The sequence below is a fragment of the Ursus arctos genome, unplaced genomic scaffold, assembly GCF_023065955.2.
Source record: "Ursus arctos isolate Adak ecotype North America unplaced genomic scaffold, UrsArc2.0 scaffold_25, whole genome shotgun sequence".
Taxonomy (NCBI): Eukaryota; Metazoa; Chordata; class Mammalia; order Carnivora; family Ursidae; genus Ursus; species Ursus arctos.
In genome coordinates this window covers 4,716,275-4,730,486 of record NW_026622930.1, presented here as the reverse complement: position 1 = coordinate 4,730,486, position 14,212 = coordinate 4,716,275, and the positions used below count along the sequence as shown (strand labels likewise).

At 63.0% G+C, this 14,212-nt stretch overlaps 1 protein-coding gene across 1 annotated transcript; it reads right to left on the bottom strand.

Moving 5' to 3' along the window:
• Positions 1 to 1,819: 1,819 nt before the first annotated feature.
• BEGAIN (brain enriched guanylate kinase associated) lies at positions 1,820 to 10,123 on the bottom strand. The gene is made up of 5 exons (XM_026515305.3): positions 9,966 to 10,123; positions 8,698 to 8,764; positions 7,432 to 7,539; positions 4,957 to 5,040; positions 1,820 to 3,918 (listed from the first exon to the last, which is right to left on the bottom strand). The coding sequence occupies exons 2-5, from the start codon at positions 8,746 to 8,748 to the stop codon at positions 2,569 to 2,571; spliced, it is 1,593 nt and encodes a 530-aa protein (XP_026371090.2). The 5' UTR covers positions 8,749 to 8,764; positions 9,966 to 10,123; the 3' UTR covers positions 1,820 to 2,568.
• Between the last annotated feature and the right edge of the window lie 4,089 nt (positions 10,124 to 14,212).

Sequence of the window (14,212 nt, the reverse complement as noted above, 5' to 3'; positions counted from 1 at the left end):
AGGGCATGGCAGGACAGCTCTGTGGTGGTGGGGGGGGGGGGGGCAGGCTCCGAGGTGACGATGTGGGAGCTAAAGCCCCGAATCTGAGAGGGCCCTCAGCCCAGGCTGCAAAGCCCTCAGGGTCCCCAACCCTCTACCCAGGGCCCAGCATTCTGATCCCATTGACCCTGAGGAGCTCGAGCCAGGCAGGACTTTGGTCACTTAGAGGCGGGAAAGCCGAGGCCAGGAAGAGGGACCCACCACCCCCCTTCACGCAGCTGATGTGAGGCTGAGATTCGGGTTCCCCTCTGGGAACACCTCTGAGTGCTGGGTGCCAGGGGCCATGTGTTTCTCCCTGCACATCCCCAGTTGCTCCCCAGCTCATTCAGTGTCGCTTCCTGTCTGCCAAGGAGGAAACTGGGCCCCCAGAGGGGAGCCGACTGCCAAGCCTCTCCCAATTCCCTCTGGCTCGAGGAGACTGCTTCCTGGAGCATATCTCCTGGGGAGGGTGGTTGGGCTGGCCCTGGGCTCTCCTGCAGAGGCAGGTCAAGTGCAGGAATGCTGGGAGCCAATGCTGATGCTCGCCCTTCTTGGGGTCCGCGGGCAAGAGACAGACCCACCCTAGGTCTACACGGAGCCGGGTGAGCCAGGGCACTTCAAGGCCTGAACCCAGACCGGCTAGTCTTGGGCAGGAAGGGCCCAGGCCCTTGGAGGGAGCAGACATAAAGCCCCGTGAGGAGGGGCCTCCACCCTCGGCCTTGCAGAACCCCACAAGTAGATTTTCAAGGACATTGCTGAGCGTGCGTCTGAGATAACCAGGCTCACGAAGAAAGGTGGCAGCAAGGGCAGGGACCAAGAGAGACATATGAAGGTAGTGCCAGACACAGTCTGAACTGGTTGTGCCCACGTGTTTAAGGAAATAAAAGGCAAGCTAGAAAAGATCTCCAGGGAACAGGACACAATGAAAGTGGCAGCTTAGGTTTGCGAGACAAACAGAACATCTAGGAATGGAAAAATGAATGGAAAACTACAAACCTGGTGGCTGTGTTTGGTGGCCACGTGGACAAAGCAGAGAGAACTCGTGAAATGGAAGGCAGATCATGTGGGCTGAGCTGGGTGAGCCCCAAGTGCAGGACACGCAAGAGGGAGGGCAGCAGGCACAGAGGGTGCAGTGAGAGGGGCTGCCGGGGCTCTAAGGCAGTCCCAGGAAGAGAGAGGGAACAAAATTGTTTTAAAAGTTGAGAATTTTCCAAAACTGATGAAATACACCAATCCACAGATACAACACACCCTGTGAATTCCCGGGAAGGATAAATGCCTCAGGGAGACAGCAGACGACCAGAGGGACGATCCGAAGGGGCTGGAGAGCAGAAGGGCAGATCACCGTCGGAGGAATGGCTCCCCATGGACTGATGGATGGACGGATGGGCATCCCCACACTAACAGGAGGCCCGGGACATCTGTGTGTGTGTGTCCAGGGGGTGGGGTGGGAAAGAGACCCCCCCGGGCTACCTCCCTCCGAAATGAGAACACCCTTCAAAATGGGGCCAAACACGTTTCAGAGAAATGAGAGCTGCTCTGAAGGAGAGCCTCAGGAATCTCCAGGCAGAGGCCAAGTCTGAGACTGAGAAGGGCGGGGGGGCAGGGGGAGCAGGAATAGGGGTGTGGCTTCCTAGGCACGCCCTAGAAAGGGCAAGAACGCCTAGTTGTTGAGACAGTGCAAGTGCCTGGATGCTGCACAAGGTGCTGGTGGGGAGGGACGGGGTGGGGGGGCAGCCAGGGCCACATGTCCCTGCCATCAAAAGGCAGTGGGGAGAAGAAACAACCCGGAGCCAAGTTCTTTCCACCGATGTCTTTTATTAATGAACGAAAGTACAGTACTAACTGAGACAGGGCATGCATCGCAGACAACAGGAAAGCAAGCCACAGAAACTGGGAGTCGGAGGGCCTCATTACGTCTGAGGTAGAGCGAGGTGGTGCCGGGGAGCGGGACACTGGGGGACGAGCACCGGCCCCACTCGGGACTGCGGACCACGGGAGAGCTGGGGTGGTGTATCGGTCACACGGCGAAAACAGTTTAAAAACATTTCACATCCCTCCACCCATTCCACTTCCCCTCTTCGTGGACAGAGCTTCGGGTTCCCTTGTCACCGGCTCACTGGGGGGCGTCTCCACAAGACACCGTCCTTCCCCTCCGAGGGGCAGGCCCCACTTGTCCTCCCCGAAAAATAAAGGAGCTTTGTGTTGAAAACGCCAAGGCTGCCGTCCAGGGAGCTGGAGGCCAAGTGCGTTAAGAAAGACCCTTTTTCTCTATAAAAATAGTTTCACTTTATAAAAGGGGGGAATGCTCATCTCAGGTGGGGAAGGATGTTGGGGTGTGAAAAACGTTCCACCGTGGTGGGGCTGGGATGGACAAGATGGTGTGGGGAGGGGTCCTCCTCTCAGGCTCGACTGGGTTGGGTGGAAGAGAGGGTCCTGGGTGGCGGGGGCTGGGGAGGACGGGTGTCTGGGGAGAGGCGAGCTGTGCCCTCGGGGCCCAGGTGGGGCGGGTGGGTGATGGCCCCGTGGCCGCGGCCTGCAGGCAGGTGCTCAGTTGAGCAAGGTTCCGTAGAGCTGGGCTTTCGTGAGGCTGTCCTTGCGGCTGAGCCCCGAGCCACCAGTCCGCTGGAAGGCTGGCTGGGGGCTGAGGCGGGCAGAGGGGTGCATTTCCGGGGAGGCCTCCATGGAGCTGGGCTCCAAGGACTCCCTGGAACTGTGAGGGCTGTGCTCGGGCTCGGGGCTGCCGCCCGCCCCGCACAGCTGCACCCCAAGCCTCTCCGCGTCCCCCTGGCTGGGTGCGTAGCCAGGCAGCGGGTCGGCCGCACGGCCGGGGCTCAGGCTCAGGTCGCCACCGGCCCGGAGAAAGCGGGGCTCTGCCAGGTGGCCCTGGGAGAGGTCGTCACCCTCCGAGAAGCTGTCGGCCTTGTAGGTGGCATAGAGGGGGCTGGCGCGGCCCTCGGCCTTCTTGCCCGGGCTGCCCCCGCTGCCGTAGTAGCGTTCCGAGAAGCTGCAGGGTGAGGTGCGGCCGGCGGTGGTGGCGGGGTAGGAGTAGGCGCCAATGTCCTCCACGCTCAGGGGCCGCCACTGGCCCCGCGCGTCCTCCCCAGGGAGCCGGGCCGTCCCCGGCTTGGCCCGCAGGCTCCACAGGTTTGGGGGCATCAGGGCCTGCTGGGGGCCTGGGGAAGCCGGGAAGCGGAAGGGCTCGGCTGGGTACGGAGACATGGTCCGCGCAAACCCCGGGGCCACCTCGGCCTCAAGCGGCGCAGCCACGCTGGCCGTGGCCTTGGCGAAGCGCGGGCTGCCCTCATAGGCAGTGGCGGGAGGCTTGCGGTCGAAGAGCTCGTCGCGGCTGTTCAGGTAGATGGCCTGCTGCGAGGCAGTGAGCGTGCTGGCCTGGGCATGCTCCTTCTCCTCCGATGTGGCGCTGAAGCTGGAGTAGGAGCTGGACGTGGGCAGTGAGCCCGCGTAGCCTGGGAAGGCCTCATGCCGGAAGCCTGCGGGGAAGGCGGCGGCCTCGGCCTCCTCCTCCTCCTCGGCCGCGCTGTCGGTGGAGTTCTGGGCCCGCAGGAAGCCCACGTCGGTCACGGGCGCATCCACGCTGGGCCGCCGGGTGCGCCGCCGCTCCTCGGGGCAGTAGAGGGCTGTGTCGCTGCAGTAGATGTCCCCCTTGTAGGGGGGCCGGGGGCCCTGCTTCTCCACCCCATCCCGGAAGGCCAGGTCACGGGCTGAGGCATCAGACAGGCGGGAGGACAGGCTGGTGGGGTCAGGCTTCTCCAGCACCTTGGCAATGACACAGGTGGGGACGCTGTCGGCATAGGCCGGGTGGCAGAGTGGGGAGGGCAGGCTGCAGCCATGCTTCTCCATGTGCAGGCTCACGCGCTCCTGGAAGTCGGAGGGCAGCTGGAACGGGTCAGGTGTGGGGGGGGGAGGGGGGGGGGACAGGGGTAGCAGTCAGCCCAGCACCTGCAGCCATGACCGTGACCCACAGATGCACAGACGGAAGAAGAGGGACCTGCCCAGGGCTTCTCAAACTGCATCGGCTTCGAGCCAGCCCCTAGGACTCTGTATGCCACAAGCTCTGGAGATTTGCCCAGGAGCCCTGGTCACCTCTGTCTCCCCAGCCTGCGACAGCTGGGCTCTGAAGAGCGCAGAGGGTGGAAACAGGGTCTGACTTGGGCCCTTCTCAGGGCTGCAGCCCCCTCATTTCCTCCCACCCTGGGGCTTTCTTGCTCTCCCAGCCCCAAGGTCTGTCGGGGGCACCCCTGCTGGGTCATGAGGCCTGGGTGCTTCTGAACAAGACAGACTGAGATGCAACACAGATTCAGGGCCAGGACCAGGCATCCAGCGGTTTCTGCACGAGCACCTGGTGCCTCATGGGGTCGTCTTGCTACTGTTTGATCTATTTTGTGAGTGTCTCAGGTATGGCCCAGGCCCAGGGAAGAGGGAACATGGCCCAAGGCCTGGGTGAGGGCAATGTGTGGAGCTGGGACAGCCTGGCAGGGGTGGGGGGCCCTGCAGTCTTGGCTGAGTCACTCCCATGTGAAGCCAGTTTTCTTGTCTCTGAAATGGGCACTGTCAGTAATTGTGTCCAAACCAAACCAAAGGGTTTCTGTGAGGCTCACATGGGGTCACTCTGCCCCATCAGTGCTCAGTGGACAGGGGGCTTGGAGCAGGGACAAGGAGCAGCCCCCAGAGGAAACCAAGGGGAATGGGCAGGTGGTCCCAGCTGGGTGACTAGGTGTGCGTGGGGGGCGGCCCCTCCACCATATTCAGAAAGGCCAGGATACTTGTAGGAGTGAGGAGGGACGGGGGGCTCAGGCTCACCCAGCACCTTCCCCTCAAAGGGGAGAAGTGGCCTTAGGGTGGGACCTGTAGAAAAGGAGCCCCAAGTAGTCCTGGGTGTGCGGGCTGGCCTAGCGGGGGCGGGGCTGGTGTTACCTCGGACACCTTATGGACCCTGCCGTAGGTCTGGCCGCACTGCAGCAGCTGGGCCGCCAGATTGCAGTCCTTCCTATAGAGCTCCTAAAAGATAAGAGAAGGCGCTCGGTGCAGGCTCGCCCCTCGCCAAGGACCCTGCCACCCGGAGCCCAGTGGCCAACACAGAGACCAGGTGTGGTGGGAGCCGGCTGTGCAGCTGGCAGGGCAAGGACCCTCTCTGGGCCTCACGCTCTCGCCTGCAGCAGAAGGTGCCCAGAGAGGGCCCTGCCAGGCCCTTCTGCTGCCGCCCCAGGTGGGAACCTCCCACAAGGTGGGGGCAGTGGCGGAAGAAAGGCTTCCCAGAGGCCCCCGGTGCGGCGAGCCTGCCTGGTCTTCCTGTTCCCCCATCTCAGTGCGGAGGGCCGGCACCAGCGAGTGAGAAGGAATGTGCCCGCAGCGCCTGCCTCCCGCATCTCAGGCTGGCTTCGCACACCCCCCTCCTGAAGTGTGGCCTGCATATGGGGGTGGCTGTGGGGCTGGGTGAGGGCAGGGCGAGGTGGGGCAGAGGGCCTGTGTGACGCAAGGGCCGGGCAGGGACTGGCTCAGCCTCCTGAGCTGAAAACAGATGCAAACAGTAGGACTTGAGAGGATTCGCTTTCGTCTTTGGAAAATCTCTGTTGCATGTGCCTGTGGTTGGGCCTTTCACTCCTGTCTCCCTCCCCAGGGGTCCTCCACCGTGAGGGCTCTGACAGTGAGGAATCTGGGGTCCAGCAATGGGCCCCGAGATCTCCCCGCTCCCCCAGTCTCAGCTCAACCAGGACCAGGTGTCCTGCAGCTTAGACAGGCTACGGAGGGCGCGGGCCCCGCTGCCCCTCACCCCCGGCCCCCGTTCCTGGAGGCTCCCCCACCTCCACCGTCCGTGCTGAGGCTTGAGCCCCTGACTTGCCCTGCCAAGTGGAGAGACACTGGGTCCCCAGCCTCCTCAATGTCTCCTCGAGCCCCCGGGAAGGGCACAGTGGGCCGAGAGCTGAGAACGGACCCCCCCCCCCCCAGGAGGCCCTAGACTGGCTGCCCCTGGCCTCAGAGGGCTGTGAGGACTGGCTGGCCAGCCCAGATCTGCCATGCATCCCTCATCCCTTGCAGACTTCCAGCAAGGCCCTGGGCCCTGGGTGGGGCCTCCCTCTCCTCTGCCTGCACTCCTTGGCTATCTCACCGCATCTGTACGCTGACGGATGCGTGCAACTCCAGACCCTGCCGTCTGGGCATGCCCTGCAGCTGTCCGGTGCCCCGTCCAGCCCCACTCCTGCTCCTCCCCAGGCACCCCCCCACCCCGGAGACAGCAGGTCACTTCTTTCCTTCAGGCTCTGAACGCTGCTGCAGTTGGGCTGGACCCTTCTCTTCCCCCATACCCCACGTCCAAAATCCCCGTTAATGCCGTGGGTTCCATCTTGTAACCAGAGCCAGAACCTGAGCCCTTGTCCCCACTCCATGGGCATCGTCCTGGCTGAGCCACTGTCAGCCTGGACTGTAGCCACAGCCACCTGGAGCCTCCCACTGTGGCCCTTGTCCCGTCTGTTCTCAGTGAGCCCAGAAAAGTGTAGGTGCAGTCATGTTAGTCCTCTGTTCAAGAATCTTCCGTGGCTCCCTATTTCATTCAGAATAAAACCCAGATTCCTAGAGGAGCCTGCACCATGTGGCCTCCTGTTCTGTGTCTGACCTCAGACCCTGGGCTCCCCCTGCCCCCAGGAGTCCCCTCTGGCCCATCTGTTCTTGTAGGCCCTCCTCTGCCACTCTGGTTCTTTCCACTGGAAGGAAGGCTCTTCCCCAGGTGCCCGTGGCCAGCTCTCTGGCCGCCTCCACGTCTTGATCTAGCAGCCTCTTCCAGAAGCACCCGAATGACTCCCCAGCACTGTTGGCTGTGTTGTTCTTCCCTGCAGTATTCAGTACTTGTAACATGCTACATGGTTTGCCTATCTTGTTCACTGTCTTCCCCGCTCAGGTGTAAACTCCACCTGGGCAAGGAAGGTTTTTACCTGTGTCGTTCACACCATATTCTCACAGCTTCGGAGGGCCTCGCAAGAAGCAGATGCTCATTAGTGAATGTGTGGTCAGCTGTCGGGGTCCTTGGGGGTGGGGCTGGGCCCATCTCATGGGGCCCTTGAAATCAGAGCAGCCACATGGCTCTGATGCCCACGGGGGCTGGCTAGGGAGGAATCCTAAGTAAGCATGCCCCAAACCCGGGGTCAGGAAGCACCGCCCTGAATGGGGTAATGTGGCCCAGTGGTTGCTACCTTATGCTGTTTCCTTCCAGCAGAGGGTCTTCCTGAACACCCGTGGCAGCGTATCTGTGCTGAGGTAGCCCTGTCCTCCCCCCACTGCCAAGTACTCGAGGCCCCGACTGCCCTGTCCTTCCACCTTGCCTGAGCCAGCTTCTGAAGCCTGGAGGCCACAGGGCCTGGGCCTGGGCCCCCAGGGCCACAGTGGTGCAACACTCACGTTGTCCTCCGACAGCTTGTCGATGGTCACCTTGGCCTCCAGCAGGTGGCTGTTGAGGGCAACAATCTCGTGGCTCAATGCTCGCTTCTCTTCCTCATAGTGTTGGCCCTGGGGCGAGGGGCGGGGTATGGGAAGGAGCCTGTCAGTGGTCAGCCAAGGCCTGGGCCTCAAGCCCAGTTGCTACATAGGCCTCCCAGGTGCCCTCTTACAGTCGGTAACGATGAGGTGTTTGCAAGGCCAAGGAAGGTGGGGGTAGGAGCTCAGACCACCAGGTTCAAATCCACCTGTGCTCCATCGCTGACAAGCCAGGGGCCTTGGGCATGTCACTGCCTCCCTTAGCCCCTTGTGCACCCACACTACGGGGACAGTAATGCCCTGCCTCCTGCGTCTGCGGGGAGTCTGCACGCAACACAGATCCTGGCCCCTGTCCCTGCACCCCAACCCGCCTTCCTTGAACCTTTCCTCTCTCAGCCTCCAACTGAGCTCAGAAAGGCAAGGGCCCCTGTCCAGGGTCCCAAGCTGAGCTGTCTCTGCTCTGACAGCGCTCTAAGACAGCAGGCGTTGAACACCCATTTGTGATTTTCAGAAACAAAACAAGCCTGTAACCTACTGGAAGGAGAGGGAACTCCTCTCAGTGAACCCACCCGGCCCCTCCCTGACACAGGAGGCCATACAGGACCAGGAGGCCTCCACCACGTCCCTGCTCTTCCAAACTGAGGTCGCGACAGCCCGATCAACACAAAAAAGAGGCAGCACTTGCAGACGGGGTGAGGCTCTCCTGGAGGGTCTCCGCTGGCGTGGGGCCGGGTGCAGCACTTTCTCCTTTATTCTTCACCATGAGACCACGTGTTCCCACGAGAAACACAGTTGGGCTCGAATATCATTCTGTCTTACTCGGGGCCTGAACTCAGGTCTCTGTCTGACCAGGTCTGGGTCTCCAGGCTAACCGCTAAAGCAGGGTCACTGTCCCCTGCTCATGTCCTTCCCACAGCCCTGCTCACACAGGCCGAGAGCTTATTCCTTGCTGTGGAGGCTCACGGGGCAACCTGGAACCCTATGACTTCCTAGTCCTGAGAGCACCCACCGTTCACTGCAGAAAGGGGTGGGACTAGCCCAGCCCCCCAAGGCAGGGGTAGGCCAGGAAACAAGGCCTGTGACCAGCTCCTGCACAGGCAAGGGGATGAGAGCCAGGCAGGTGGCTCACCACTGGGGTGCCAGGGCAGGCGCGTGGGGTGGGGCCGGGGGGCAGGGGGCAGTGGCCCTCACCATGCGGTACAGCTTGTCTTCCAGCTCCTGGTTGATCCTCTGCAGCGCCATGTAGTTGCTCTGAATCCTGGAACAACGGGGTGGCTGCGGTGCCAGGCCCGACCCCCCCACCCCGTCACCCCGACAGCCACCCCTGTGGGCTGGTCAGGGCAGGGCTGAACACTGGCCGCCTGAGCCCGCCTACTGGTTCCACCCTGGTCTCCCTGCTCCTCTGCACACAGCAAAAAACTAACGTGTAGAGGCGTTTCCTGGGCCAGGGTGGAGGACCCCCTGGAGATGGAAAGGGAAGGAAGGCCTGTACTCACAAGCGACCGTCCAGTCCTCCGAAGAAGGGGGAAGGCGGGAGCAGGTATTGGGTGGGAATCAGGAGCCGTGTGCCCACTACTGCACGTAGTGTGATGGTGGAAGGGGACTGGGGACAGTGTGCATCCTCTTGACAACCTGCCTGTAGTGTCACTGTGCGCCCCCGCCCAGTCTCACCAATGGGGAAACAGGCTGGAGGTGCTTCAAGCAGTAAGTGGCAGAGGTGAGACCTTAACTGAGGTCTGACTGCATGGCCTAAGCTTGGTTCCCACACAACCAGACGGGGGAGGAGGCCGTTGAGGGAGGGACAAACAGCCCTCCTGGCAAATCTGCCCCGTGGCAGCACTGGCCTCCGCACTATCGCTGTTTAAAACAATCCGAGCCAACGGCAAACTCTGCGTTCTCTTTGCCATCTTCCTAAAGGCTGGAAAGTGTGTAATACATTTTAGGAAAATGTCTTCAACCTGCAGAACCGCGGTTTTAGAAAAGTTTGGCTTCTAAGGGAGTAACTACTCAGGGTCCAGCACACCTTGCCCAACACTTCACTTGCTGCCATGCCGCTCAAGGGAACGGTCCCCAAACACTGGTTCATCTCCAGGGCCAGACACCACTTTTCCTATCAGAGACCCAGGGGATGGTGGCTGGGGTCCCGGTGGGCCAGGAGGGGTCTGGACGTGCACTTGTGTCATGCTGCTGTCCCACCGAGAATATAGGAGAGATATGAACAGAAGTTGGAGAGGTGCCTGGGAAAAGCCTGTCCTGGCAGTAGCTAGACCCGGGGTCAAATCCCGACTCAGCCGCTCTTACCACAAAGTGCGACTTTGGAAAAGGAGCTTGCCCTCCCTGAGTCCCGAGCTTGGCATCCACAGCTCAGGAGCAGGCAGGGTTCCCCGGGGCTTCAGATCCCGGGCCCCGCCCCCCGCAGCCAGGCCCCGCCCCCGCGCGAACGGGCCCCGCCTCCGTACCTGCGCAGCTTCTCCGTGACCTTCTCGAGCTCCTCCTGCGCGCGCCGCAGCTCGATCTCCAGGTAGTGGCGCGTGGAGTCGAACTCGGTCTCGAGCTTCTCGAGCTTGTGCGTGGTGTAGGACAGCCGCTTGCGCAGCTCGCCCTTCTGCTCCTGCAGCGCGCTGCAACGACACGCGGCGGCGGGCCGGGCCGCGGCGCTGAGCGCGGGAAACTGAGCCCCAGCGGGCCAGCCGCGGCGCCGTGGGTGCGCCCCGTGTGCGCCCGGCCGCACGAACACACGCGAGTGCGCACGCACGCGCACACCGGACACCCCTCCCCGGGCGGCACCCAGCCCCTCGGGGGTTCTGAGTCGGTCTGGCCCCGTGGCTCCTTCAGCTTCCAGCGGCGCCCCGCCCTAAGTAAATCCCTGCGCCGCCCCCCCCCCCGGGAGGAGAGACGTTGACCCCCGAACCTGGCGAGTGTTGGGGCGGCTTTAAGGACCCTGGTGTGAGGAGCGCTCATCAGCCCCCAGGCTCCCCCTGGATGGCACAGCCTGCAGGGGCCCCCACTTTGGCTCCTCCACGGCGCCGGGTGGGGGAGCTGAGGGCCAGCAGCCGCAGTGCCACACTGTAGACCAAGCCTCCCCTCCCCTAACTGGTCGTGCGGCCCCAGGCTGTGTGACCTCCGCGCCTGGGAGAGGATGCGCTGTGCGCCCCGTGCCCAGGCAGGCCCCGCCACGGTGGCCAGCTGGCTGCACACAACTTCGGAAACCCCGCACAGTCCTGGCCTGCTCGCGTCCCCCTTCCTCCAGCGCCCCAGCCCCAGTTCTTGAGGCTCCATTTTCTCCACAGACTTTGGGCTCCTCTAGCACACCGGGGCACTGAGCCCCCAGCCCAGGAAACAGAGACACAGGATACTGGCCCACTGACGGCATGCCCTGCAATTCCACAGTCCGGCGAAAGGCAGGAGGGGCAAGTATGGTGGCCGTGAACTTCACCGGAGCAAAGCCACACCCTCCTGCGGGCCGCCACCCCGCACCAGAGTGCCGCCTGGGGATACTCCTAAAAACGCACTGATCTACGCATGCCTCCCTTTACAGGCTGAGCGCAGGGTCGGGGCTGCTGGCGAACAGTGGGGCCCAGAGGGCTGACTTCCTGCAGGCCAGGGGCTGCTGGCGGAGGGTGCCCAGCACCGGGTGTGTCTGCTGGGTGTCAGGCTTGGGTGGAGCTGGGATTCCGGCTCTGTTCAGCGCTCTACGCATGCGCTTTCCCCCATCCCCTTCCCCCGCCCCGGGCTCCAGTAACAGCGAAGCCCACCCAGGGTGGTGCAGCCCACAGGTGAACTCCAGGCTGGCATCACGGCGTGGGCAGGGCCTGTGCTGTCACATAGACTTGCATCTGGTCCCCGCCAGCATGGGACTCCAGGCTGCCCACGATCCGTTCAGGCCTCAGCTTCCCCGTGGAAGGACTGGACCGCCCCCATCTTGCCCTGTGGTCACAGAGCCCAGGTTCTGAGAAAAATTCTGCCCAGAGAGGGGCCCAGGTCCGAGGTGGGGGAGGGCGGCAGGTGGGCCCACTGTTTGCTGGAACAAGTGCACAACCCCAGGGGGCAATCTGGAGCCAACACCCTTTTAAACGGTCATTTCTGGTGCGTTTGCTGTGGGCCCAGGGAAGCGGGAGCAGAGACAGTGCCTGCTGCAGACTGTTGCATGGGAGGGGAGGAGAGTCCCAGGCATCGCGCTGAAAACCTGGCGGGAGGCCGGGCGTGGGAACTCTGACTCGGCCTGGAGGTGTGGTGGGACCTGGAGCAAGAGCCCGACTTCTCAAGACCTCCGAGACCCACACCGGAGTGAGGGACGAGGACGCGGGCCGTCTCCTTCAGCCTCCGGCCCAGTGTGTAAGCCACGCATGTTACCACGGGCGCACAGCCAGCAGATTGCAATCAAATATTCCTGGATTCCTGCCCACGTCCACGTTTTCTTTTAAATAAATAAAATAAAAAGTTGCCTACGTTTAAGAAACCTCAGAGAAGGGCGGGGCCGTCCCCATGGGGGTCAGACTCCAAGGAAGGTGCAGCGTGTTAATCCAGGAGAGCCCTATGGCACAGTGCCCACGGCTGCCCACGCAGGTCTGGCTGCCTCTCCAAGCAGCATGCCTGACTGCCCCACCCTGCAGCTACAGATCCCAGATGGTCCTCGGCCCCCCGCTTTTCTCCCCAGTGGGGTGGCGAGCTGCTTAGCTTCTTAGGGACTCTCCCATGTCAGCCAAGGCCCCCCCACCCCCGCAGGCAGCGTCGGGGGGTGGGGGTGGGGCAGCAGCCCCTGAAGTCGGTTGTCCGGTGGGGGCTACAGGTCTACCCACAGCTCTCTGGCAATGTACAGGTGGGGTCTGCACCTGCAGGAAGAGGCGACAGCATCGTCCATCCACTCGTGTGGCCACCTGAGTGGCCACCCCCTGCCACCCAGAGCCAGTGACCATTCCTCCCGACTGTGGTCACCCACCGCAGCTGCAGCACGGACCCTGCCACCACGCAGACTGCCCAGTCCTGATGTGACCCAGCCACAGGTCCACCCATACCAGGCCGTCCTTCCTTCCTCTCCAGCCCCGCCCCACCCCGTTCCTGGGCCCTTGCAGCGGCCCCCACCCGGTGGAGACGTGCACACACAACAGGTTCCGCCGTGAGACAGCGTACGACAGGGCCACGAGGTGGGCACCTGGTCAAGGCCTCCCCCTCACCCGGCGACCGCTTCGCCAAGCTGGCCGTTCCAAGCCTTGCGGCACCCAGCGGCCTTCCAGACATACCGGGCAGCTCTGTCCTACTGACCCTCAGACACTCCTCTCACCCACCCCCCGACCCCTGCCCTGGCCAGGCCTGGGACCACAGCACCCCCAGGCCTTGACTGCCACCGCTTGTGGCCCCCCAGACACACCTCTGACCCCTCAGTCACAGCAGAGGCCCAGGCCCACCACCGGAGCCCACATCGTCTCTCCCCGTCTCTGCCCCCCGGGCTCCGTCCAGTCTGCAGACCCCTCGGCTTTGCCCAGGCTGATCACCAGGGCCCTGTTTGCACCCAGCCCCTCCCTGTACATCTCAGGCTGAATTTCCTCCCCGCCCCGCCACATGCGAGGCATCCCCCAGGCTTCCATCTCCAGCCTGGGTCTCTCTCTGGTCCACCTCTTCCCCGCCCCCCCACGTCCAGCCATCCAGTGGCCTCTCCGCCCCACGGCCCACGGACACCTCACACTCTGTGATTCAATGCTGCCCCCTCCCTGCCCTCTGCAGTCCCCGCCCCCGAGAAGGGCACAGCTACCCTCAGTCCCCAGTCAGACTCCAAGAGGCCGTGGTGACTCTCCTTGCCCCTTGCCCCTCACAGCCGGTCACCGAGTCCTGGTGATCAGCTACTCAGAAATTTTGGACATGTCCCCTCCTCGTCCTGGTCCAGGGAGGTCCCGGGCTGGGCATCCTGGGGTCTGCGGTCACCTGGGTGGTGCCACCATCGCTGCCAGTGCTGCCCGTGCTGCCCCCTCCCTGGGCTTCGACCCGAGCCCTGCCTGACCTCCGCCTCGGTCTCCGTATCTGTAAAGCGGGGATGTGTGCACACACGTGGGGCGCTAGGGCCGTCGTGTGGTCCGTGCCCTGCCCCGGCTCACCAGAGCCCCCAAGAGATGATGCCAGAGGCAAGTGCTGTGTGGACGTAGGGCTTCCGGGCTCCTAGGAATCTGGGGGGATCGCTTGGGGCCCAGGGCCTCTGCTTCCCCCTGAGCGAGGAGTCGACTTAGGACGCTCTAGCGTCTGGAAACAGCCCCTTAACAGAAGCACAGGGAGGGTGTGGGAGTCCTCTGTGAGCAGCCCAGCCCGTGCCAGGCCCTCTGGTAAGAGCCACGCTCCCGGGTCGGGCGCTCAGGAAACCCGACTCAGACTGTAGACGGGTGAAGTCACCTTGCTTTGCCCTGTTCTTGGTGAATCGAATCAGGACGTGCACCTAACCTGATGGGTGTGGGGGGGTGAGGGGGTGTTTTCCAGTTCCTTCTGGCCCATGGGAAGCCCCTGGAAGCATGTTCCCGGCTCTCAGAGAAGAGTGATGAGCTCAGGAGTGCAATCCCCCCTGACTTCCACCAGCAGCTCTCCCTGGACACTCAGGGGAGGCTTGAGCCCCAGGACAGAGCCCGCAGCTAGGGCCAGGGGGTGCGGGCTGTGGGGCCTCGAGGGCCTTGCCTCTGAGATGGATGGCACAGGAAGGTGTGGCAAGGACGTGCTGGTGGCCCAA

Coding starts and splice junctions, on each gene's coding strand:
- BEGAIN (XM_026515305.3), bottom strand. CDS start 8,748: ATGGCGCTGCAGAGGATCAACCAGGAGCTGGAAGACAAGCTGTACCGC. Junction 5,041..7,431: donor ACAAGCTGTCGGAGGACAAC/GTGAGTGTTGCA, acceptor CTTATCTTTTAG/GAGCTCTATAGGAAGGACTG. Junction 3,919..4,956: donor GGGTCCATAAGGTGTCCGAG/GTAACACCAGCC, acceptor GACCCGTTCCAG/CTGCCCTCCGACTTCCAGGA.